The 26,217-nt window shown below is 45.4% G+C and overlaps 1 protein-coding gene across 4 annotated transcripts in view; it reads left to right on the top strand.

Moving 5' to 3' along the window:
- The window catches only part of GLT1D1 (glycosyltransferase 1 domain containing 1), a 924,582-nt gene that overhangs the window by 737,245 nt on the left and 161,120 nt on the right, over positions 1-26,217 (top strand). For all 4 annotated transcript variants that reach the window (XM_069620130.1, XM_069620126.1, XM_069620129.1 and 1 more), the window contains one exon: positions 20,352-20,450. In XM_069620130.1, coding sequence (XP_069476231.1) covers positions 20,352-20,450 — 99 coding nt within the window. The remainder of the gene's footprint in view (positions 1-20,351; positions 20,451-26,217) is intronic.

Here is a 26,217-nt window from a genome sequence, read left to right on the forward strand (position 1 = left end):
CTAGAGTGAGGAACCGCATTCACACGGGCACAGCCACGAGTGAGGATCAGCATTCACACGGGCACAGCCTCGAGTGAGGATCCGCATTCACACAGGCACAGCCTCGAGTGAGGAACCGCATTCACACAGGCACTGCCTAGAGTGAGGATCCGCATTCACACAGGCACAGCCTCGAGTGAGGATCCGCATTCACGCAGGCACTGCCTAGAGTGAGGATCCGCATTCACACAGGCACTGCCTAGAGTGAGGATCCACATTCACACAGGCACTGCCTATAGTGAGGATCCGCATTCACACAGGCACTGCCTAGAGTGAGGATCCGCATTCACACAGGCACTGCCTAGAGTGAGGATCCACATTCACACAGGCACAACCTGGAGTGAGGATCAACGATCAAACGGGCACATCCTAGAGTGAGGATCCGCATTCACACAGGCACAGCCTAGAGTGAGGATCCGCATTCACACGAGCACAGCCTGGAGTGAGAATCAACGATCAAACGGGCACATCCTAGAGTGAGGATCCGCATTCACACAGGCACAGCCTAGAGTGAGGATCCGCATTCACACGAGCACAGCCTGGAGTGAGGATCAGCATTCGTACAGGCTAGAGTGAGGATCAGCATTCATACAGGCTAGAGTGAGGATCAGCGATCATACGGGCACAGCCTAGAGTGAGTATCAGCATTCAGAGGCACAGCCTAGAGTGAGGATAAGCATTCACACAGGCACAGCCTGGAGTGAGGATCAGCATTCACACGAGCACAGCCTGGAGTGAGGATCAGCATTCACACGAACACAGCCTGGAGTGAGGATCAGCATTCACACGAGCACAGCCTGGAGTGAGGATCAGCATTCACACAAGCACAGCCTAGAGTGAGGATCATCATTCACACGAGCACAGCCTGGAGTGAGGATCAGCATTCACACGAGCACAGCCTGGAGTGAGGATCAGCATTCACACGAACACAGCCTGGAGTGAGGATCAGCATTCACACGAGCACAGCCTGGAGTGAGGATCAGCATTCACACAAGCACAGCCTGGAGTGAGGATCAGCATTCACACGAGCACAGCCTGGAGTGAGGATCAGCATTCATACAGGCTAGAGTGAGGATCAGCATTCACACGAGCACAGCCTGGAGTGAGGATCAGCATTCACACAAGCACAGCCTGGAGTGAGTATCAGCATTCAAACAGGCTAGAGTGAGGATCAGCGATCATACGGGCACAGCCCAGAGTGAGGATCAGCATTCACACAAGCACAGCCTGGAGTGAGGATCAGCATACACACGAGCACAGCCTGGAGTGAGTATCAGCATTCACACAGGCTAGAGTGAGGATCTGTGATCATACGGGCACAGCCTAGAGTGAGGATCAGCGATCATACGGGCACAGCCTAGAGTGTGGATCAACATTCACAGAGGCACAGCCTAGAGTGAGGATAAGCATTCACAGAGGCACAGCCTAGAGTGAGGATAAGCATTCACAGAGGCACAGCCTAGAGTGAGGATAAGCATTCACAGAGGCACAGCCTAGAGTGAGGATAAGTATTCACACAGGCACAGCCTAGAGTGGGGATCCGCATTCACACAAGCACAGCCTGGAGTGAGGATCAGCATTCACACGAGCACAGCCTGGAGTGAGGATCAGCATTCATACAGGCTAGAGTGAGGATCAGCATTCACACGAGCACAGCCTGGAGTGAGGATCAGCATTCACACAAGCACAGCCTGGAGTGAGTATCAGCATTCAAACAGGCTAGAGTGAGGATCAGCGATCATACGGGCACAGCCCAGAGTGAGGATCAGCATTCACACAAGCACAGCCTGGAGTGAGGATCAGCATACACACGAGCACAGCCTGGGATGAGTATCAGCATTCACACAGGCTAGAGTGAGGATCTGTGATCATACGGGCACAGCCTAGAGTGAGGATCAGCGATCATACGTGCACAGCCTAGAGTGTGGATCAACATTCACAGAGGCACAGCCTAGAGTGAGGATAAGCATTCACAGAGGCACAGCCTAGAGTGAGGATAAGCATTCACAGAGGCACAGCCTAGAGTGAGGATAAGTATTCACACAGGCACAGCCTAGAGTGCGGATCCGCATTCACACAGGCAAAGCCTAGTGAGGATCAGTATTCATACTGGTACAGCCTATAGTGAGGATCAGCATTCACACAGGCACAGCCTAGAGTTAGTATCCGCATTCACACAGGCACAGCCTAGAGTAAGGATCCACATTCACACAGGTACAGCCTAGAGTGAGGATCAGCATTCACATGGGCACAGCCTGCAGTGAGGATCAGCATTCATACAGGCTAGAGTGAGGATCAGCATTCACATGGGCACAGCCTGCAGTGAGGATCAGCATTCAAACAGGCTATAGTAAGGATCAGCATTCATATGGGCACAGGCTAGAGTGAGGATCAGCATTCACACGGGCACAGCCTGCAGTGAGGCTCAGCATTCATACAGGCTAGAGTGAGGATCAGCATTCCTACAAGCACAGCCTGGAGTGAGGATAAGCATTCATACAGGCTAGAGTGAGGATCAACATTCACACGAGCACAGCCTAGAGTGAAGATCAGCATTCATACAGGCTAGAGTGAGGATCAGCATTCATACAGGCACAGCCTTGAGTGAGGATCAGCATTCACACGGGCACAACCTGCAGTGAGGATTAGCATTCATACAGGCTAGAGTGAGGATCAGCATTCGCACAGGCACAGCCTAGAGTGAGGATCAGTTTTCACATAGGCATGTTGTAAAGTGATTTAGCTGTTGTTCTCTCACTGTCTGGTGGGAGAGTCCTGTGAGGGGTCAGTAATGTAAGGCAAACAACTGCTTGTAGTTTTCTCACTATTTGAAATTTTATTTTAAACAGACATTTAAAAGAAAACCTAACTAAGCCTTCTCTACCAGGACTTTTCCTACATAGTCTAAGATCTAAGGGAAAATATCCTAGCATACACAAAACTAACCCTCAAACTAAATGACAAAACATTCAAAGTGAAACATAAACAACATACATAAAAAGATGACCAAATAACCAATGACTTGGAAGTTTCCACCTTTCATGGGTAGATTTCTTCCCCAGGAATGTCCAAAGTAAATTTCTCCCAAAGAAAAGTGAAGTCTTAAATCAGTACTTGCAAAGATCCAAAGAAACAAAAGTTCACTCAAACAAAAATCCACTGGTAACCATTCCTTCTAAGGTCGCTGCAAAGTTCCCTTTGCAAGTTCCACAAAGAAAACCGCACCAGTGGTAATTCTGGATAACCTCCTCACAGGATAGAATGATCCAGTTGAAAACAAAAGTCTAGCTTCTGCTTCAACAACAATTCTGCTTTTGTAACCTTGGCAGCATCTTTAAGATAACTTGTCAGGATGTTGCTTCTAAAGGGGTTGCTTTCTCCTTGGCAAATCCCCTGTGAAAATGGTACTGCGAAAGCGGCTCCTTTGCTGCACAGTCTATTACTGCTTCAACTACATTCCATATAAAGTTTTCTGACAAAATTATAGACAACCGAGTCTACTGCCTCTGCTGCAACTTGATACTCTGAAAATGTATTTGGCAACTTAGACCAGACTCTTCAACCTCTGCAGGTAGGCAAGGCACTCTTCTCTTATACCATAAGATTGGGCAGTGTCTTTGCCTGTTCTGTCTGTCTTACAGCTACCACACACATCTGTCTTGGTTTCTAGACTGCTTCTCTCTCTCAGCTTTAACAGTCTCAGCTTCACAGATTGTTAATCAGTTATTTTATCAAGCACCCAGCTCCATGCACACTTTCTCGTTTCCAGTAGGTACCCCAATGCTGTATTGCTACTCTTCCAGCCTTGGATAATCTTGTCACCTTTTTAGACGGAGGTCTCTGGGCTTAAAACAGCTTCAACAACTTAAAGCATCAGTGTTTAGATCTTAATTGAGTTGGTTTCACCCTAGAAAGAATGTCTAATGGCTTAAGTAATGCTTGTTCTTCTTGTGACTTCAGCAACTTCTGCTACTGCTAAATAATTGTTCTGACTGTTACAAACGTCAGGTTTCTCTTTAGACTTGAATGTAGGTATGCGCAATCTCTTTGATAATGTACTTCCACTTAAAGACTTGCATTCCCTTTTATTCGTGCTGCGTTCTGCTTTAACGTGGGTCGGAAAGCACAGTTTCTTAAGTGCAACCTCTCTTTGATTTTCAACAGTCTTGTAACACTTGGGAAAGTCGGCTGCTATGTCATGATGCCTACTCCCAGGCATCCGGACCAAGCCCATCAGCCCCGGGAGCAGGCATCTAGACATTTAGTGCAGCCCCGGCTAGGGGCTATCTCTGTTCAGTCCTGGCACCTAAAGCGCCAGGCTCATAGTCATTACTTACCTCAGGCAGACCATGCTGCAAATGACTCCAATCCAACATGAAGCCTGAAAGGGACTATTGGGACTATTTTTTTACTCGGATGTGGTTCTAGGGACTTTTTACCTGGGACTACTTTTGAGGCTATTTAAACCACGCCCGACCAGCAACACACGCTTCGCGTTATTCTGCATCCAGCAGCGTAACGCTCACCGTGCCTGCAGCCTGCATCCAGTCTTCTGCCACGCCCACCTCGAATCCGGAGCTCCTAAAACAAAGAGGAAAGAAAGGGACAAGGTTAGAAAACAAACTTATTTCTATTCCACTCCTGATTCTGGATCCATCTTGTCTCCGGACCTGTAAAGAACATCATTTCTGCACGCGCCGCACCTCCAGCTGCAGCGCAGCGCCATACTCACCAGTCTTCACAGCATCCTTCGGGTCGGCACTGCCTCCATCATTTCTTCGCCGAACTTCGGCACCTAGGAGACAAAAGAAAACCACAAGGTGAGCCGAGGGAACCAACAAATATAATTCTTACCACCATTGATTTACCACCGGAGGCATCCTTTTGTGACTCTCCATATTTTCACGTGCCGCATCTGTAAAGAGAGACAAAACAACACGTTTTCCACGTGCAACATTTACCGGACAGCACCAGGTAATACAGAATCTTACCTGAGCGCCACCAGCTGCCACAAGAGCATCTTTTCACGAGCCAGCTGCAAGACAAGAAAGGAAGGGGGGAACAAGAGTGAACATCAGACATATTGAACTCTATGAACTTAATACTTACTGGTCCTCACAGGAACATCAGAGTCAATACTCTCCGGAACTCTCCCAAGCCTTCAAACCAGTGAAGTAACTGGAATCAACATGCCCCTGCAAATCCACGCAGGATGGAAAGCTCATCTTTCAAGAATATAAGGTGAGATTGCTGTGATGTGAGGGCATTTCTGAGGTGATTAGTTAGGGAGGACTGTGGGGGTGCCATCACTTGAATCCACAAGTGGCTAAATCCATCTCTCCACTTGCAGGAGAATATTTCTAGGGGTTAAGCAGACAAGATTAGGAGGGCAGATCCAGTCAGTCTTCGCTGCACTACGCATCACGTGGGTGGAGACCGCAGCTGTCGTGGTCCGACCGACGCCCCTGTGGAAGCCAGGTGAGCGTAACATGCTACTTCTTGAATGGCTACTGGCAACGTTCTCCCTCGCACATGACCGCTCAGTAATGCTTTAAATGCAACAATGGGAATATAAAGGGTTTTCTTGCTACGCGGGCACTTTTAACTTGTGCTGAATAAGCGTGTGATACAATTCCTTTTGTTATGAAGACTTCCTGTTACTAAGAACAACTTTACTTGCTTCTACTTTCAACGCAAGTGATAGTTTACAACACAAGTGATAGTTTAGCTGGTTACAGTTACTGGCAAGGAGTTCTTCATTATTTGGAGTTCGAAGCTTTGTTTACCGGCTCCAAAGTCCCAGCACTTTGCGGGCTGCTTCCACTTTATGACCTCCTTTCTTCTGCTGCTACTGCAGGCACTCTTGGGACCCACACCCCTCTGCAGCACGGGTGTTTCAGATCTGGCCTCGATAATAGTCTTCTTTTCTCCAGCTTCCCTCGGTTTGCTTCTGCACACAGGCTTGGGTGGATGCACAACTGAAGCTGTGCATTCACAGGAATTAGGCGCACCTGGAAACACTGCCAGCTTTGCCCAGTCTCTTCCAACGCTCCCCCTGCCAAACAGGGTTTGTGAGCACAGGACCAACTCAGAACCTGCATGTGAAATCTTCTCTTCTCTCGCCCTGGCGTCTCTTCGGTGGTCAAACATCCTGGTGAACTGCCAGCCTGGTTCTCTGCTTCTTCTGCTACTGCTGCCGACCTTCAAGCTCCTGCTTCTTTCTGCTGCTCCTTCCTGCTGCCTATCTTTGCTGCAGCCTTTTATGCCTCTCAGGTGGGGCAATCAATTGGATTCAGGTACAGGTCCTTGGTGTCAATTGCCTGACCCTGCCAAAGGCTGTTACGTCTGCCTGCCTATCCTTTAGCTTTGCATGCCTATTCAGCCCTCTTCTTCGTCACAGTTCCTGAGGGATTCTAAGACATGTAGTCCATTTTAAGGCAATTTGATTTTTCTACTTCTTAACTACTTTTAACCACGTTTTTACTTCCCTTCGTGGTTTTAGATGAGGGATTGTGGGTAGAGACAGAAGGTGCAATACTTTGACTTCTCTCTGTAGTGTGCCATTGCTATTGGGGGAGGGGAGAAAGACATTTACTGATAACAAAGGTTTGTTCTGGGGGTGTGGCAGATTTAGATGTTTTACTCCTAGGTTTTACCAACTTAGCTTTAACCATTGTCTGAAACCCATTAGAACCACAACAGGCTATGATCTCTCTCGTAATAGTATAAAGAGCATCCCATGTCTCATCCCATGTAGTCTCCTCTCCACCCAGGAAATACTCCGGCATTCACCACCCCCAGGATTGGGAAAGCGCCTTCCCTCTCCTGGCCTCCTGGGATGAGACTCTAGGCAGGGTCCTGCTGAAGGATCCACTGGATTCCCCATAGTCACTAATAGGCCAGTGTCTTGCAGTCTGCATCTCATTGGAAACCCTTAGCACAGAGGATGTCATTCCCGGGAGGGATGTTGAAAGAAACGGTCATTTGCCATATAAAGCAAAGCTGAAATGCACTGAAACCAAGACCCTGTACTGCAAAACCTCACTCACTCAGCAGGTGTTCAGTCATCGTTTGGTACCTTACAGGCAGCTGGAGATCCATCACTGTCTGGCACATCACAAGCAGCAGGAGTTCAGTCATTAACTGGAGCCCCTGAAGCAGCAGGAGTTCAGTCATTACCTGAGCCCGTAAAGCAGCAGGAGTTCAGTCATTACCTGTAGCCCCTGAAGCAGTAGTTCAGTTATTACCTGGAGCCTCACAAGCAGCAGGAGTTCAGTCATTACCTGGACCCCCTGAAGCAGTAGAAGTTCAGTCATTGCCTGGAGCCTGTAAAACAGCATGAGTAGGAGCCCCTGAAGCAGCAGGAGTTCGGTCATTATCTGGATCCCCTGAAGCAGTAGATGTTCAGTTATTGCCTGTAGTCCCTGAAGCAGTAGGAGTTCAGTTATTGCGTATAGCAGCAGGAGTTCAGTCATTACCTGGAGCCCCTGAAGCAGTAGAAGTTCAGTTATTGTCTGTAGCCCCTGAAGCAGCAGGAGTTTAGTCATCACCTGGAGCTCCTGAAGCAGTAGTTCAGTTATTACCTGGCACCTCACAAACAGCAGGAGTTCAGTCATTACCTGGAGCCCTTGAAGCAGTAGTTCAGTTATTACCTGGAGCCTCACAAGCAGCAGGAGTTCAGTCATTACCTGGAACCCCTGAAGCAGTAGAAGTTCAGTCATTGTCTGGAGCCCGTAAAACAGCACGAGTAGGAGCCCCTGAAGCAGCAGGAGTTCAGTCATTACCTGGATCCCCTGAAGCAGTAGATGTTCAGTTATTGCCTGTAGTCCCTGAAGCAGTAGGAGTTCAGTTATTGCGTATAGCAGCGGGAGTTCAGTCATTACCTGGAGCCCCTGAAGCAGTAGAAGTTATTGTCTGTAGCCCCTGAAGCAGCAGGAGTTCAGTCATTTCCTGGAGCCCCTGAAGCAGTAGATGTTCAGTTATTGCTTGTAGCCCCCGAAGAAGCAGGAGTACAGTCATTGCCTGGAGCCTGTAAAGCAGCAGGAGTTCAGTCATTACCTGGAGCCTCACAAGCAGCAGGGGTTCAGTTATTGTCTGACCTCCCGCCCATTGTTGTGGAACAAGGGCTCAAGGTAGCTCCTGTGCCGCTGACACTTTTGCGGCAACTCTATCCACTGTTCTATCATTCCATTCCACCAATCGGGGTGGCTTTCTGCAGGATGCCCATTGAGTACTGCTATTGAATACCCATTTGTAATTCTTGTAACAGCCAGCATTTATACAGTGCAGTTTTCGCCATGTTTACCCTCTCCACGCTGACAATCGCAAGGTGATATTTGCACAAAATAGGTTTACAGGGTCTCGACTCTCGACAGAAAGGTGGGTCGAGACTTGTGTGAATGGTCATGTGATTGTGTGTGTGGATTTGAGTTGGTACAATCACGGTGATGGGTCTGTATGGGTAAGTGTGCTTGGCTGGGAAGGGAAGGTTGGTGTGTGATGTGAGAAGTCAGTGGTGTGTAGGTGATTGCAGTTTGAAGGGATAGGACAGGCGTGTTGTCAGATGGATGAAGTGGCTGAGACGTAGTTTGAGGTTATGGACATTGGTGGTTAAAGTAGCTTGTGTGATCTGGGCATGAAAGGTGGGGGGGGCAGAGGGGTGGGGGGGGCTGAGGTTATGTGAATAAGAGGAATGAAAAGGGCGTTGTGGGATGCAAACATGAGTGCTGTTCTGGACCCAGGGGTGGCCTGTGGGTTGATGTCACACGCGTATGTGTGAGCAGGGGGTTACCCATAGATTGAAGAGTTGCAGTGGATGGAGCTAAGTCTTGATGGGATCAGCCGGGGTGATGGAAAGGAACTGCTTTTGGAGGTGAGAAGCCAGGGGAGAATGTTGATAGGCTGGTGATAGGCTGTGACCTTTTGGGAAGAGTAATAAAGTGTTGGTGGTGGAGTGGGGAGTGGTGGTTAGGGAGGTGAAACTATTTGTGGATGAGTGTCAGCGTTCATGTGATTGGCTGAGGGTGGATGGCACTGGTAATATAATCGTGTTACTTAAAGTGTGCTTTCATCTAAGCGCTGTGCATAGAACATTTTAATATGCAATTATGACCCAGCAGAAGTTGGTACTCATTTAACCCCCGAAGGATGAAAGGCAGATTGGCCTTGCCTGGATTAAAACTTGGAACTTGAGGATCATGCACTGATCACTGCAGCGAGCGCTTAACCTGCTGAGCAATAGTACTGGCTGAATAGTCGGATATGCTAATATGGCGGGTTTGTAGTTGCTGTTGGGGGAATTAGCCAAGGGTTCTATGAGTGTGGAGGGATGGTGAGGGTGTGTGTGTGTGGGATGAATGGTAATGATGGGAGGGTGAGTGTTTCAGGAAGTTGAAGGGTGAAGATGCGGGGGCCGAGGTTGTGCTGTGGAGCACGTGATGGACTGTGCACATGGATTTGTGAAGTGTGGGTGCACTGTGGTGGAGTTGGAAGTTAGCTGGGGAGTGGGGGAGTGTCAGTCTGGAAAAGTGAATACCCTTCATTTGAATGACAGATGTAACTTGATGGTCGCAGGCCAACCGTCTTATGCACCGAATTATAGAAATACAGACTGCTATGCTTGACCAACAAGCGGCCATTTTAAACCTAGCAAGAATCGCCATTTTGCTTGTTAACCATTGCTCACTGCTTTGCAGCTTGCAATTCTTGCGGATTCTGCTTACTCTGCTCAACTGTTAACATTGTTGTCTGAATATGAAAGGGCAAGGTCGCGGGACTGAGGAGTTCGTTGAAACTCCTCATGAGTAGCCCAGAAAGTAATGCCCACGCTCCCTCTCTGTAGCCTTGAGGGAGAGCTGCAGGGCATTTAATCATTTCACAGCTGCCAGCCAGTCTCGTACTGTGGCAGAATATGTTAGAATAAAGCAGCTAAAGGCTTGAATTATGCTCTTCTTACGGCCCCCCTTCACAAAACCCTTTAGAGCGTGTCGGCTCCCAGGACACGAATAGTACCTCATAGATAGCAAAGCTTGGAATGTGACTCTTCCCCCCGTGTGCAGCTTGCTTCCAAGAACAGAACCACCGTGTTCTGTTCAACAACTAAAAGATGCCTCCGTACTTTCTAATTGCACATTGTTACTAGAATAGACATCGAAAGTGTCATAATTGTCATACCCGTCAGAAATGTCCATCGTCATCCCGAGTTCAAAGAAACTTAATAAAGGAGGGTGTTAAACATGACATAGCTGATTGTATGATATGCATTTTGTATATATGTAACTGATGTACGTAATTTGCTGCTCTTGCGTCCCTCGAGGTCTAGGAAACTCACGTCGCGGGGCGTGAGACCACAGTTGGCCAATTGGGACTATTTTTGCTTGCAATAAACCTAGCATTGGGAATTTGTACCTCGTGTCTGCCGCATCTTTTCGTGTATGGTTATTGCCTTGTTTCCATATCGCGAGGGACCCCTAGGGGCCCCTTTCAAGATGGCGCCCGAATAGGGACCCTCCCCCACTTGCCCCATCGTATATGTTGTAACGGAGTAAAGGCGGAAGAACGGCGAGGACAGGATGATCGAGCCGGGATCAAGAGGTGTACGGGGCGCCCTGTAGAAGTGAGGAGAGATTCCTTCGCAGATCTGCACACATCTGATTCCTGATCGACGTACCGGGCCAGAGGGCAAAGGAGGCGAGGGTCCCGAAACAAAGCAGAAGCCAGAGAAGCGCAGACTCGACGTTGGGAGAGGTTGCGTTAGGACAGGCGACTTGTTTTATCAGGTGAGTCATTCCCCGATTCAAACAAAACCCTGATTTTTGGTAGAGTGTTGATTTTGCTAATTCAAACGTCCAGGTAAAGGTTAGCTAACCAAAGGGGAAGGTTAAAAACATGCCTGGAGTACTGTCCACTTTAGCGGGGCTTTTCCGCTGCGGTAGACTGTCCTTGGAATATGGCCAAAGTGCACTGCCTGGGGGAACGCCGGCTTATGACATGAATGCAAAATATGGTGTGGGTGCGATAATAATTTGTGAAATTTGGCATAGGCAAACTAGAAAGCAACAGGACCATCAGTGGCCGATTAATGGTAGTTTTGAGATTGCGAGGACAGATAACCTAGAAAGGGTGCTGATTAGGAAAAAAGCGCGACCCGCAGCTTTTGAGAGTGTCAAAGATTGGAGGAGGGAAGCAATGCTCCGATTTAGGAGTAGAGAGAAGCATGCGCGTAGGCACAAATCGAAGGTTGAGGTAGCAGAAGAAAAGGAGGAGGAGGAGTGGACGGCAAGTCTAAGACGGGAAGGAAGACGTGAGCAAATGAACATAGGAGTATACCCGCAGCGGGAACTACACATAGCAGACGAATTAATGGAACATTTGCTAACTAATACGGGTCGAGGCCCAAAACCAGAATCAAAACCAAACACGCCAGTAGTGACTGCACAGGCCCAACCAGTAGTTCTCATACCCCCTCCCAAAGCCCAAACACTTCCCCTCATGCAAGCGTTAACCCAAGCCCCGCCCACAGCACGAGCACTCCCACAAGCACAGACCGCGGACACACAATTTCCCAGCACCCAGGAAGGCCCGTCACAGATGCCACCTGTGTCACTTGTCCCATCCGCCCCTCCCAAAGTCGAAATTGAGACCGGGGAGACGACAGGCGGGGCTGGAGGAACAGGATTTGGACGGGTAACTCGAAGCGCGATCAGCAAAGAAAGAAAGATTGAATTACAGCAAGAGGCAGAAATGTACATAGAAGGAAATGATGGGACGGCAGCATTGGCCTCATTGTATGGGTACCGAAGAAGCAACGAGAGACAGGTAGTGTTGGAATGCATGGGGGAAATTTTGGTGGGAGAATGGAAAAAGATACTTGGGAATTTACCGCCACAACGATTGTTAGATTTGAATAAGTTAGCACGCAGTGAGCAAAGAGAGGAGGATGTAAGAAAACATGTGTACAAACTCATTGAACTGAAAAATGAAATGGAAGATAGATATGCTGAAATGTTTACTACACCTGGATATAGTAGTGAGTGTATTAAGAAAGGTAGGAACGAGGCGTCGAGGTTGTATATGCAAAAATCGTGGCCGAGAGTTTTTTCAGGTGGTGCAAAGCATTTGCCGGTACCGGGACAAATGGGTGATGAACAAAGATTGCAGGCATGGGTGGGGGAAACAATGCGATGGATGTCGAACAAAAGAATGTCAGTGAAGGACGTAAGTGAGATATGTAATGGGTACCCATTGGAGATGAGAAAAGAAGCGATGCGAACAATAGTAGGGGTGTTACTGCAGCAGGTCATTGGATACAATAGAGGTAGAGGAAATGCACAAGGCCGGGGAAATTTGAATAATATGCATGGGGTGTCATTGGGATTAAATCAATGTGCGTATTGTAAGGAGGAAGGACACTGGCGGGCGCAATGCCCGCACCTACAGAATAGAGGTGGGTTTGGTCAGAGAAGGCCTCATAGAGGACATCAGGGGTCAAACGGCCCAAGCAGAAATAGCATGCAGCAGGGATACACCAATGGAGGTACTCAAACCCAATCCTATGGTCAAAACCAAGCGCAACAGAACCAGGCATTGAACCAAAGTGTTCTGAACCAAAATCAGGGCGGGCAGGGCCAACAGAGAAATGATCAGAGTGGAGGACACCGAGGGGGAAATGGGAATATTTTTGATACACAGCCAAACATGTATTATAGCAGCAGCGGTGACTACACATCGGACAATGTGTTATTTTCGCAATAGGACAGTCCTCGGCAGGGGTCGGAACCAGTGTCTATTCCCGTGAATCAGAGAGGACCCTACGTAGAAATGAGAGTCTGGAATAAGGAGCACCGTTTCCTTGTAGATACAGGGGCGCAGAAGTGTTTGATAGACCACCACTTGGTTCCGGAGATCCCACTGTCGGGGCAAAAGAATGTTTCTGTAGGGTTCGCAGGTACACCAGTAATTAACCCCATGTCCGAAGCTGTCCCGATTACAATAGGACCATTTACGGAACAGTGTCCATTTCTTCTGACAGAAAATTGTGGGGAGAACTTGCTAGGATTAAATTTGTTGAGAAAATTGGGGGCAGTTATACATTGTACAGCAGATGGGGTGTTCCTCACGATGTGGCCTCACGATGCACCGGTGACGGAATTTATGTCATAAGCGTTACCAGAAGAGCTAAGTAGAGTACCAACCTGTCTGTGGGCAATGCATGATAACGATGTAGGATGCTTGAAAATAGAGCCAGCAAAAATAACTTTGAAAGAAGGTGTTACATTACCACGAATTCCCCAGTATAAAATTTCTGTTGAAGGTGAGAAGGGATTAAAGAGTATTGTTACTGACCTAGTGAGATTGGTGGTGGTTGAAGAAATTGCAGGTAGCACATGCAACAGCCCGATTCTTCCAGTTTACAAGAAAGGAGGCAATGAAGTACCATATCGTTTCATAATTGATCTGCGCGCATTGAACAAAGTGGTAGACCCACAATTCCCTTTGGTCCCAGATGTCACAACAATACTGACCGGCCACTGCAGAATACTTTAGTGTAGTTGATTTGAAGAACGCGTTCTTTAGCATTCCACTGGATAAAAGCAGTAGATATCTGTTCGCGTTCACTCTAGGAGGTCGATCATTCACATTCACACGCATTCCACAAGGATACACAGAAAGCCCAAGCATTTACAGCAGAGCGCTAAAAGAGCAGCTAGACATGTTAGCATTACCCGAAGGTTGTGTACTCTTGCAGTACATAGATGACTTGTTATTAGCTGCTGACACAAAAGAGATCTGCAAAGAAAGTACTATATTACTATTGACACACCTAGCGACCCATGGTCACAAGGCAAGTTTGAAGAAATTCCAGTATAATCAAAAGGTGTCTCTTATTTGGGTTTCCAACTTTCGAAAGAAGAGAGAAAATTTAACACCAGAACGCATAGAAAGTATTTCTAGTATGCCTATTCCAAAAACTCAAAAAGGAGTGAGAGCTGTAATAGGCATGGTCGCTTATTGTCGGCAGTGGATCAGTAATTTTGCGTTGATTGTGAAGCCGATGATAAAGTTAACTAAAAAGGATGCAGTGATGCCTTTACAGTGGGATGAGGAATGTCAGAAAGCGTTTGAGCGATTGAAAGCTGCATTGTGTGCTGCGCCAGTTTTAGGCACTCCCAACTATAAAAAGATCTTTAGACTATTTGTGAGTGAGAGTGAAGGATGTGCATTGGTGGTTTTGACACAGGAACAAGGTGGAAGAAATAGGCCGTGCGGCTATTATTCTTGACATCACATGGGGCCAGGATTTAGCATGGGCCTTTGATTGTGCGATTGTTGTCTGCACTCACGTTTCCAAAGCGCCTAGCTATAGTGAAATGCGAGGCGCATAAAAAAGTAACATGTAAAGTGGGAGAGGGAAACACATTTGCAGACAGGATTGCAAAACAAACAGCCACAGATTTGGGAAATAAAATGATGACAGTACAGACTGAGGAAGTACCTTGTATGATACAGAATGGAGTTGCCACAGTCAAAGAAATGCAGGCTGAGGCCACGACCGAAGAGATTCAGGGGTGGTGTGAGGGCTCTGCTGAGTTAGATTTGGAAGGATGATGGGTGGACAAAGAGACCAAGAACTGGATTGTGCCAAATTGTTACGTAACCGCAATGGTTACAATGGCGCATAGCCCTACCCACATTTGCGCGAAGAAGATGGTGCAGCATTTATCCACAGTATGGAAAAATGAGCACATAAAAAAGAATGCAGAAAGGCTAGTGCAGAATTGTATTACGTGCCTGCAATACAATGTAGGGAAGGGAACTGCGACTCAAGTAGGTAGTTTTGGCCCACCCTCCATGCCTTTGAGGTGATCCATTTTGATTTCATAGAAATGGAAAGGTGCCAGAACTACAAATATGTTTTAGTGGTGATTTGTGCATTTAGCAAGTGGGTGGAGGCATATCCTTTAAAAGACTGCACTGCCATGTCAACGGCAAAAGTAATGATGAAAGAGTATTTCTCCCGGTTCGGGTTGCCCCGTGTCCTGTGGTCAGACAACGGCCCACACTTTGTGGGCGCAGTAGTACTGCAGATCTGTGCAGGTCTGCAGATAGAGAAACGATTCCACAGTTCCAGGCATCCCAGTTCTGCCGGGCTTGTTGAGAGACATAACGGTATCTTAAAGTCAAAGATAGCTAAAATCTGTGCTGGGAGCAAGTTGAGTTGGGTGGATGCATTCCCCCTAGCGCTATTGTGCATGCGCATGTCTGTGCAGGCTAAAACTGGGCTCTCCCCCTATGAAATTATAATGGGGAGACCGGCAAATGTATGGTACGCACCGCAGCCCAAAAGATTATGTGAGGTCGAGCATCCTATGTTAAGCACGTACTGTGGCCTTTTAATGCAGAAGTTGCGTTTGATTCATCAGCAGGTGCAGGAGGCGTTACCAGTGTGATACACTGGACCGGGGCACTCGCTGGAGCCTGGAAGCTGGGTCTTGATAAAGAACTTTGAGCGGAAGACAGCATTAGCACCCAGTTGGCGCGGCCCCTACCAAATACTTTTGGAGACGCAAACAGCCATTCGTGTGGACGGACGGAAAGCATGGATCCATGCGACACATGCCAAAAGATTCCCTGGACTGCTGATAACTTCCGACGACCAGAGAAAGGAAACGGTCTCGGAAACGAAAGAAACTGTTGCCAGTCCATTGCCACAGCATCAGCCTGAGCGAGAAGTGAAACTCGAAACAGAGCCTGAGGAGGCTGCCAGTAAGGGGAAAGGGCGAAAAGTGCCCCAACGCTGCTCAGCAGAAACAACATCACTGCCGAGCGACACAAACCCTGCATTGCAAACACGAGCAGAAACAACGCGTGTACCCCTTTGGCGCCCACCAGTTTCTGCAAATGCACCAAAGCGAAAGAAAAACTACATCATTGCCACGGCGCTCATCGCTACCCATCATTGTGCCGCAGGCTGACACTGAGCCTGATACTGAAAGTGCAACGCCACTATTCACGGATCATACAATACCAGGAGTGAAACGGTATAATTTGCGGCCTCGACAGGCAAAGTGATCCACAGATCTTTGGTGCTTTTCTTTTGCCTTTAGTTCCACTCACAGACGGAGTAGGAGCCAGGGGCGTAGAGGAGAGAAGTGTGAGAGTTGTGGAAGTCGGACAATTCAAGACTCGCGGCTCCTCGGTGCGCTTATAAAAACATGGCATAGCTGATTGTATGATATGCATTTTGTATATATGTAACTGATGTACGTAATTTGCTGCTCTTACGTCCCTCGAGGTCTAGGAAACTCACGTTGCGGGGCGTGAGACCACAGTTGGCCAATTGGGACTATTTTTGCTTGCAATAAACCCTAGCATTGGGAATTTGAACCTCGTGTCTGGCGCATCTTTTCGTGAATGGTTATTGCCTTGTTTCCATATCACGAGGGTGAAGTGTATAGTAGAGATGTGCAGTTTGGCAGCTGTGGTTGGCTAGAGGGGGGGGATTGGTTCTATGTGGTGTGTCAATAGGTGAGCAGTGGGGGCATGTAGTAGGGGGGGCAGAGTTTGGGATGCATGGTGTAATAGCTAATGATGTGGGGAGGGGAAAGGACCTCCTGAAGGTAACCAATGGTGGCACTTGTAAATCACAGCCTTCACCATCTGCATGGCTTCTTAGCAGCAACTGCTCCGTGGATGTGCAAATAAGGAGCTTTTATTGTTCGTTTTAAGACTAGTTTAAGTAGCTGTGATTATTAAGGAAGGCCCATTAGTCCAAGAGTAAGAGGGGTAACTTAGTTTGTAACATTCTTAACTTTAAGAAGCCCTAGGGCATACGTGCGCTTTATAAGAATATATAACATAACATAACATTAACAATATCAAACTATGAAGCAAGCATTCACAGTCTACACCCCCAGACTGTGGGGCCCCATGCCCACTAACCTCAGAGTTGCACCCACAACCCTCCACAATTTACAAAAACAAATCAAGACTCTCCATTTCAAGGAGCAGCTTCACCCGCTGTAAGATGCACCCCCAAACCAAGCCAGTAGGGTATCCCTCCTGACAACCAGTGTACAGCCAACCTCCCCTCTTCTGCCGCCATGCTTGTTCCCCCTTCACCACTGTTACATGTGTCCTGCTAAAGTAGCCTTTTCTGTGGGATGGTGGCCACAGAGGAGGATCTAAAATCATGTTCTAACCCTCCGTGCTTTCCAAAGAAGAAATCTCCTTTTGCACAGCAGTCTGGTCCCACCCACAAGGACGGTCCAGCGCCAAAATACTGGGCAATTCTCCTCTAACAAGAGTATCAGCAGCCACCCCCTCACACAGGATTCTGCCTGGCACAGAGAGCAGCGGGTCCACATCTGGATTACCCCTAACACAGAGAGCAGCAGGTCCACCTCTGGACTACCCCCTCACACAGGCTTCTGCCTCACACAGAGAGCAGCAGGTCCAAATCTGGATTACCCCCCCTCACACAGGCTTATGCCTGGCACAGACCGCAGCGGGTCCACATCTGGATTACCCCCTCACACAAGCTTCTGCCTGGCACAGAGAGCAGCGGGTCCACATCTGGATTACCCCCAACACAGAGCAGCAGGTCCACATCTGGATTACCCTCATAGGCTTATGCCTGGCACAGACCGCAGCGGGTCCACATCTGGATTATCCCCTCACACAGGATTCTGCCGGGCACAGAGCAGCAGGTCCATCTCTGAATTACCCCCACACACAGGCTTCTGCCTGGCACAGAGAGCAGCGGGTCCACATCTGGATTACCCATCAAAAGTGCAAATGGATATTTCTCCTCTGTTAAAGGTACATAGAGCAAAAATGCAGTTCTAGAACATCCCAGAATACCGTTTGCAGTTCTGGGACGTGCTGAGGAAATTGTTTAATTGCCACCCGCAAAATCTGCTTAACCCATCTCAGAAGAACCTGGGTAGAATTGTATAGTGAAGTCTATTCTGACATTACAGCAGATACTGAGCCAGTTGTATTTGACGTAGAAGTACCCTGGTCTCTGAATTCTGATGTGGACGGCATTTTAGGTGTTACGGACAATGTGCAGCCAACCCCCTATTAACATTTGATCTACATTTGTACCAGTAATCATCTATGGGGCAGATGCTATGTTGATGTGGAAGGAGGTGAACTGGCCAAGTCTGGAGGGCATCTTCTGGAAAAAAGCATCAGATCTGCCCAGGAGTTGCCGCCATGCACTGGTCCGGTACGAGCTCCTCCTGTCGCCTCCAGTTCCAGGTTCTATGGGAAGTGTTAACCTTCTATAGGAGAATCCCTACTGCAGGTCAGGTTTCTGTGTTTTGACAGGTTCAGCTGGCTTCGGAGAGAAAGGAGAAGCACAGACTATGCGAATGTGCTGGGACCTGTGATAGCATGTTATCAGAAGCAGATTTAACTAAGAAAGTTCTTTATAGACTGTCCGCAATTAGTAAAACACGTTTGACTGAGGTAGATTCAACTGGCGCCTCTTATCTATTTGTACAACCTATGCCCACCAGCATTATGCATCGCTAGATGGGAAAGCAGTAAATACGGTGCCGATGAACATGTCAGTGTTTCCCGATAGTTCCTGGAGAAAATAATCTTTAAGAATTTGGTTAAACATGTTAAATACGATGGAAATCCTGGGAGCAAGGTTGAACATTGTGAGGGCAAATAAACTGTGCCGGGTATGTAAAGGTCCTCACATTTAATCTTTATTTAATTGGTGCTTGAAATGGGCGAACTTGGTGGATCTCCGGCAAATCTATCTTGCGAGATTCTTTGACGGCTTTCTTACGATGAACGAGGAAAGGATTTGGAAGGTATCTTAGAAGGCTTCAATGTTGCCATGAAATTGAAATTGAGAAGATGTTTGAAAGCAGTTTTTGGGATAATGGAAGAGCAACATGTAATATGAATGTTTTGCTCTTGTATTGTATTAGTCTGTGTGTATAATATTATTGTAAAGTTTAATCTATAATGATATTGTGCATAATTATTTTATGTTCCGGTTGTGTTCGCTCTGAGTAGAGGGGCTCCCACAATTCTTGCAAATATGTAATGTCGGTAGTAAACGTGGTATTGAATCCGTCTATCCATCTACTGCAGAGGTCTTCGAACTCCTAGAGGGGGCGCCAGAGCCCAGCATGAAATGTAAAAAAAAAAAAATGTTTTTTTTTTTATTATAATTTTTTTTTTAGATTGGGGAAATGGAAGGGGGCAGCTCACATGGTCAGACTGGACCATACAACGGTCTTAGGCACCAATGAAAACATGGCCAGCAGTTTCAAATGGATATTCAGTCCTTTAGTCACAGACTGTTTGAATAGTACCCAAGGGGTTGTTTTTTATTCAAATGTAAACAAATTGTGATATTTAAAGAATATTTATTCAGCAACAATGGTCAAAACTACTAGCTGCATAGTGAAGCAACTCCTCAAACTGGCCCACATTGGCCAAAAAAGTGGCCCATTTTGATTGGCCTACACTAGCATTTTGCATTTTTGGTACAGTCATCGCCCTATTGGCCAGTCCAAGCCTGCCGACTCCTCCCTAATGGGTGAGGGGGCGTTCACCCACTGGCCACCTCGCCCATTATGGAGGAACCGAGGAGCCAGCCCAGTGAAACACTGAGCACTCCCTCAGCTGCTTTTTCCAGCTGAGGGAGTGCTCCTGCGCTGGCAGAACTGTCAAAGGGAAACAGTTTGCCTTTGACAGTTCATTTCCCCAGCCGCACAGGACCACTGAGCCATGTAACGTTGGGGGTCTTTTGCTTCGCCAGCCTTGCATAGCTCATTGGAAATGCTGGCTGGGGCACTGCATGTATGTATGTGCGAGGGGGTGCTCCTGCGCCTCCTCGCACATATGCGCAGAGCAACCTGGAGCGGGGCATTTTAGCAACCATGCGCAGGCCCCTGCAGAAGGTAAGTTCATGGCGATTTATTTTTTATTTAAATGTGTATGCTTGTGTTATGGGACTGTGGTGGGAGCAGGATGGGCGACAGAACTGGGATAGTGGGGAGAGCCCAGGGTCTGTACTGGGAGTAGGGTGCGGTGATGGCACGCAAAGGTTCATAGCGATTTCTACATACTGTCCATCTGGCACTTTTAGGGGGGCCCGGCCTGCCCAAGCTTGGCTCAGGGGGGGCCCGAGCCAAAACAGTTTGAAGACCACTGATCTACTGTATGCCCCATTGCTTCCCAAAGTCTTACTAAAAATTAAAAGAATAATCTCATTTCTGCTCATATTTCATCTTGTATTAAAACAATCTGATTCATGCAGTTGTTGTATCACCAATTTTCAGGCAATGGATTTGGAAGTCCCAGTGCTTGCGAGGAACATTCCAGGAAACTCTGCAGTCATAACCCACGAGGACACAGGACTGCTCTTTTCAGACCCACAGGTAAAACAGTATTGAGATGCATTATTGTGACATGTGTCTCTGTTATATAATGGTGAAAGTCTATTTCAACACAGTGATCTAATTATGCATTCATGGATAGCAAACCTCCTCTAGACCACTGCACAACGGTATAGCACAGCACACGTTGCAGCTGCTTAGATTTTGTTTATAGGTTAATGCCATTCACTCATAACCTAGCTCTTAGAAGGAAGTGCTTATTTTTTTTTTTTTATTGTAACATATAGTTTAACTAAACTTTTATTACAATTTGCATCAATCGCGTTTATCATTAGCAAAAACATTTCACCAAATCCATTCTTAAATTTATCTAGAACGATATCAATTTCAACAGAACAAAAAGCCTCAGTCTTTGTGCAGCTCAAGTCCTTAGCTACTACATATTAGGCCATTGTTAGAATCTTATCCATGTAGTTAATTGCAGCACAAATTAAATTGGTGTTATTTCCAGATAACAATGTCAACCACCACTCTTCCATATTTCCAGTTAACGGGATGAATTTATTTAGGAAGAGAGATCTTGTGTCTTTTAATTCCGTACATTCAATTATCAGGTGTTTGGAGGATTCAATGTGTGTCTGACAAAATCTACATATATTGGAATCAGTTTCCTTATCACGTTTCAGCCATTGCATCTCCTTTGTTTTATAGAGATTTAGTTTTAGTCTTAAAAACTGATCGCGATGATATCGTGAAGGAAATCATTTTAGATATTTTGATGTTAAATCGATTCCATGGGTCACTGGTCCATTATATAAGGAGGAAGCAAGGCAATTTCGTTTGTTTTCATCTTGAATCCAATTCCACAATCTTAGTTTTTTCTTAGCTATTTGTGGTAGATTTAAAAGCATTTCTAACTTAATATCAGCTTGAAGCAGAATCGCTCTGACTTTGTCAGCCCAGCTCTTGATCAGACCATCGTGAGGGAATTCTTTGGTTGGAGCCAAGATGTGATATGGAAGGGAAGATGTAGATAGGTACATTTTCCTCAATAATGCTACCGATCTCCACAAAACTATTCCATACAAGGATTCTATCGATAGCTCATAGCGGATAGCTGATACAGAAATATTTGACGGTAGTTTTAGTATTTTCCACCAAAAAATTCCTTCCAATCGTGGCCAAATGTCTTGATTCAAATTCCAAGCAGCTTCACTCCCAAAAGTTATCGTCGGCACCACTTTTTGTAAATAGAAGGTCAAGACTGGAATTAGCGAAAATTTCCCATATTCGGCATGTAACTTTGATCCTTGGAGAGACAGCATTCGCATACGACCAATTAGTTGTTGAGCCCAGTCCCATTCACGAATGGATTTATTAAATAGGACTCCTAAATATCGTATGGTGGAAATAATTTCAATTTGTTCACCATCAATTATCCATTTAAAGTTTTTATTTCTTTGTCCTTGCTGAGGGCCAAATACCATGATTTTTGTTTTCGCTACATTCACCTCAAGATCATTTTTTTGAAGATACAATTGAAGCAAATTTAGTAGTCTTTGCATTCCGATTGGAGTTGAATCAATCAGAACCAAATCATCAGCATAGATGGCCCAGCTGATCTGTTGCCCGTTTATTTTCGGGGGAAAGCATTTTGTTTCCTGCATTGATATAGGTAAGTCTGCCATGAATAATTTAAACAGCGTAGCTGCCAAAGGGCATCCTTGCTTTACACCTTTTTCAGTTTTTATTTCATTTGTAAGATCTCCTTGTGCGTTGATGCGAACACTAATTCTTGTGTTCTCATGTAAAGCCATTATAGGATCGAGTAATTCTGCTGGGCAGGACCATTTCCGAAGTTTGTCCCACAGCAAGTTCCGATTAATACTATCGAATGCTTGCCGTAAGTCAACAAAAGCAAGGAATAGATTTTTTGATTTTTGTAGGGCTTCTAGTTTTAATATATTTAATAGGGTTAGATTTAATTCTGTTCCAACTCCTTGCGTAAAACCCGTTTGACGGGGGTCCACAATCCCGGCATCAGAAGCCCATTTGGTCAGTTTTCTTTGTAAAAAAGTTGCGAAGATCTTTCCGATCGTATCGAGAAGGGCAATCGGGCGATAGTTGGCAGGGTCGTCCCGATTGCCCTTCTTAAAAATTGGAACTACAATCGCAGTGCTCCATGATTTTGGCAGTTCTCTTATGTTGGCAATTCTTGCAAAGATTTCTTCAATGAATTGAGACCATGCTTCCTTGTTTTCTTTGAGCATGATATTGGTAAGGCCATCTGGGCCCGCTGCTCTTGAATTATTTAATCTTTCAATTGCCAACAGGATATCTTCTGACGATTCACAAACATTCCATTTAGTCTTCTTCATTGGTATAATTTGCACTGCAATTTTAGATGATTTTTTGAATACCAATTTAAAGTGGTTCTCCCACATATTTGAGTTAATTCCATTTGCCATCATAGCATTTTGATTTAGCGATCCTTGGTTTAGAATTGTCCATATCTCTCTGGTGTTATGTTTCTTAATGAGATTTAGTATCGTTTCTGCTCTTTCTTGATCTCGGATTAGGGCAAAAGACTTCAGCCAATTTCGATATTTTTGTTTTCTTTTTTTAATGGCATCGAACGATTGTGTACCTAGCTTTTTTTTCAAGCTTCTAATATCCTTGTGCAGTACTTTTTTAGCTGCACTAATTGTAGCACTGTAGACATGTTTATTCAAATGTGAGATGATTTTATTCCCCTGTTTCTTGATTTTAAATTGCTGAAGCAATGGAGCATAATTTATTTGACTTCTTGACATTCTCACATCAGACAGAGTTTTCTTTAAAGTATTTATCTGTTGTTTGCTAATTCTCAATCTATTCGCACCTTGGTTAATCTCCAGGTTCTCTGTTTGTGAAGCTGCCAAGGGTTCACTGGGCATCCTCCAGATTAACTTAAGAGCATCATGATCGCTATTTTTCGTTCTTATAATTCTCAGCTGATCAATTTTGCATAGCAAATTTTTTGTAGACCAAATATAGTCTGTTTTATATGATTTATTCCGATGCCAAGTGTAACTCGCGGGGATGTCTCCTCTGACATTTCCATTTAACATTTGACAATTCCTCAGTTCGAGTTCGGTTTTCCAGCGTTGCCCACGGGCTATCTTCTGTATCTTTAAATTAGACGTATGGAGCAAGGGCCATTTTGAATTTTCAAACCATGAAACATTCAGGTCTCCACAAATAATGACTGTCAGATCTATTGGGTCAGCCATACAGACATCAATTATTGATGTTACTGATGTTATAAATGTGCTGGTTGAAATCATGGCCGGATTCCAATATGTGTTTATGATCAATAGTTGAGAGGTCTTCATATATTTCTTTTGCGTACTTTGCAATAGTGTGCTCTGCACAAATAAATTTGGATTTTCACTTCTGATCACCTTCCATACATTATTGATGTTTATCATCGTCACTAGCCCTGAATATGGACGGCCTTTACAATTCTTTCCGGCCGGATTTAACAGGATTTCATATCCATCTCTAACTGGAACTTCTCGCAACCATGTTTCCTGCAGACAAATTGCCAGATTTTCTCGAAGTGTAAAGTGCAATTCATTAAATAAATGTGTGAAGCCCCTTGTGTTCCATGAAATCAGAGAATAGCGGACCTCCTTCTGTTTTATTTGCTGCTAATGATGGTTGAATTGCCTCGATGTAGAGATCTCAGATCTTCTCTTTTGTGTGACATCTATTCTAATCGATTTTTTTATTGGTGACTTTGATTTTCTTGTATTCTGTTCAATTAGTCGTCTCTCTCCTTTCCAAGAGTCATTATCATGCTCATGAATTACTTTTACATTGTCAGTTGAGTCGATTTCACTCTCAGATGATAGCTCAAATCCAAAGAAAAGTAGTTCATCTTTTGCTGCTAATAAAGTTTTTTTGATTATTTGAGACTGTATGTGCAGCCTCACCCAATCAGAGCGTTTTTCAGTCACATATTCGACAATCGAGATGTCTTCCGAAGTTATTGTCCTCAGTGCGGGAATACAGTGTAAGAGTTTCATTACATTTCTTCGGTTGAGATTTACTTCATTTTTATTACTCAATATGTTTTCAAGTTCTAATTTCCAAGTAGTTGTCTGATAATCATTCTTACACTGATGAGTCTCGCTTGATGAATTTTTAACTTGTTTCCTTTGCTGTGCTTGCGTCAATTTTGGATTTAAAGTACATGGCTTGTAGTCATTTTGTCTGTCTATTAATGAAGGAATTGTTTTTAGGTTTGATTTACTAATATTCAAACCATTGAAAGCCTCCTTTTGACGGACTTGACATGACTTTGCATCTTCTACTAAAGGTTTTCTCGCTTCACTTGACCGTGAAGTTGGGTTACTCACAATCACCGATGATTGTCTACTAGATGTGATTGACTGATCTTCGATGCAGTTTGTTAACTCTGACTCTTCTCCTTCTTCCACTGAATATGTGGATAGATCACATAGCTCAACAGACACATTTGATTGAGAGTCTATTCCATCTTCCAATTCAACTCTTGGACGTTTATTGGGATTTTTCTTTTGTGCTTCTGTATGGGACTCATGATTTCTAGTCTTAGTTTCACCACTGAGTTTTGATGTAGCCTGTGGTGGAGCCTTTCCATTACGTTCAAAGAGGCCCACCTTCGGGGGTGTTGATAAGTTCCTTATAAATTTCTTAGAGCTGTTGGACCTTCTCATCTGGTTACCATTCGATTTAGTTGTCCTTGGTTTTGATATCTTCTTTTGTTGCACTTGTGGTACTACCTTCTCGGCAGACACCAAAGTTTTGGCAGGACCGGTAAATATCCCATAAGAGATCAGCTTTTTTTTTGCGTTCGAAGTTGTACTTGGAACTTGCTCATTATTAACATCAGCAGTTTGAGATTTATCAGTTTCTAGTTGTCTTTGAGCTGATTCATTACCAGACTGCGAAGCGCTCGGCGCTAAAGACTTTTCTTGCTGGAAAGGATTTAACGCACTCGCAGACAGTACTTTAGCAGCACCTTGTAAATCTTGGTGTTTTTTTGCCATTGCAATATCAGAAGCCAACTGAATAGTCTCTAATGAACCCTGTATCGAGTCACTAGTTGCAATCAACTGACTATTCTGTATTTTCGTGATAGGTGAGGAAGCACTCTCTGAAGTGTGTAATACTGGAGCATAGTTCATCTCACACTTAGTATTGTGAGTACGGGATAGCAACTCTGTTGCAGCTGAAATTCTTGCATTATGACGGATCCATTTAGTACATTCTAAAACTGCCTCTATCAAATCAGATTTATCCGTCAATTCTTTAATTGCAATGTCACTCAAGCGATTTTGCCATTTTAGGGATGCTTCTGCTTCGATATCTAATCGATTTTGAAGATGCTGATTGATAGATTCCATTGTCGTTAGTTTTGTTACCAGATTTCCAATCATCACGCCTTGGTCCTTTATTGCTTCATATAAGGACTCATATAATTTCGTGAATGGTGTAAGGGCTATTGAAGTGGCCGCCAATACATTATTATGTATTTGTAAAGTTGCCGCCGTGGAAAGATTACTTTCAAGGCTATTTCCATTTTCCATCTCAGACTGTGTTTCTATACCAGTGTGTGTGGAAACATGACATACTGCACTCCTTGATTTCGGCATTGCGGCACTGTTATTTTCTTTTGGGTTCCCTTCCAGATTTTTTGGTAGTGTTTGTATGCTCTTTGCAATCATCGGCGTAGCTGGTTTCCTATATGGTGTACTTGTGCGTTCTTTCGAGGTGTTGAAGT

This window comes from Ambystoma mexicanum, chromosome 10 (assembly GCF_040938575.1).
Source record: "Ambystoma mexicanum isolate Mex_15411 chromosome 10, UKY_AmexF1_1, whole genome shotgun sequence".
Lineage (NCBI taxonomy): Eukaryota > Metazoa > Chordata > Amphibia > Caudata > Ambystomatidae > Ambystoma > Ambystoma mexicanum.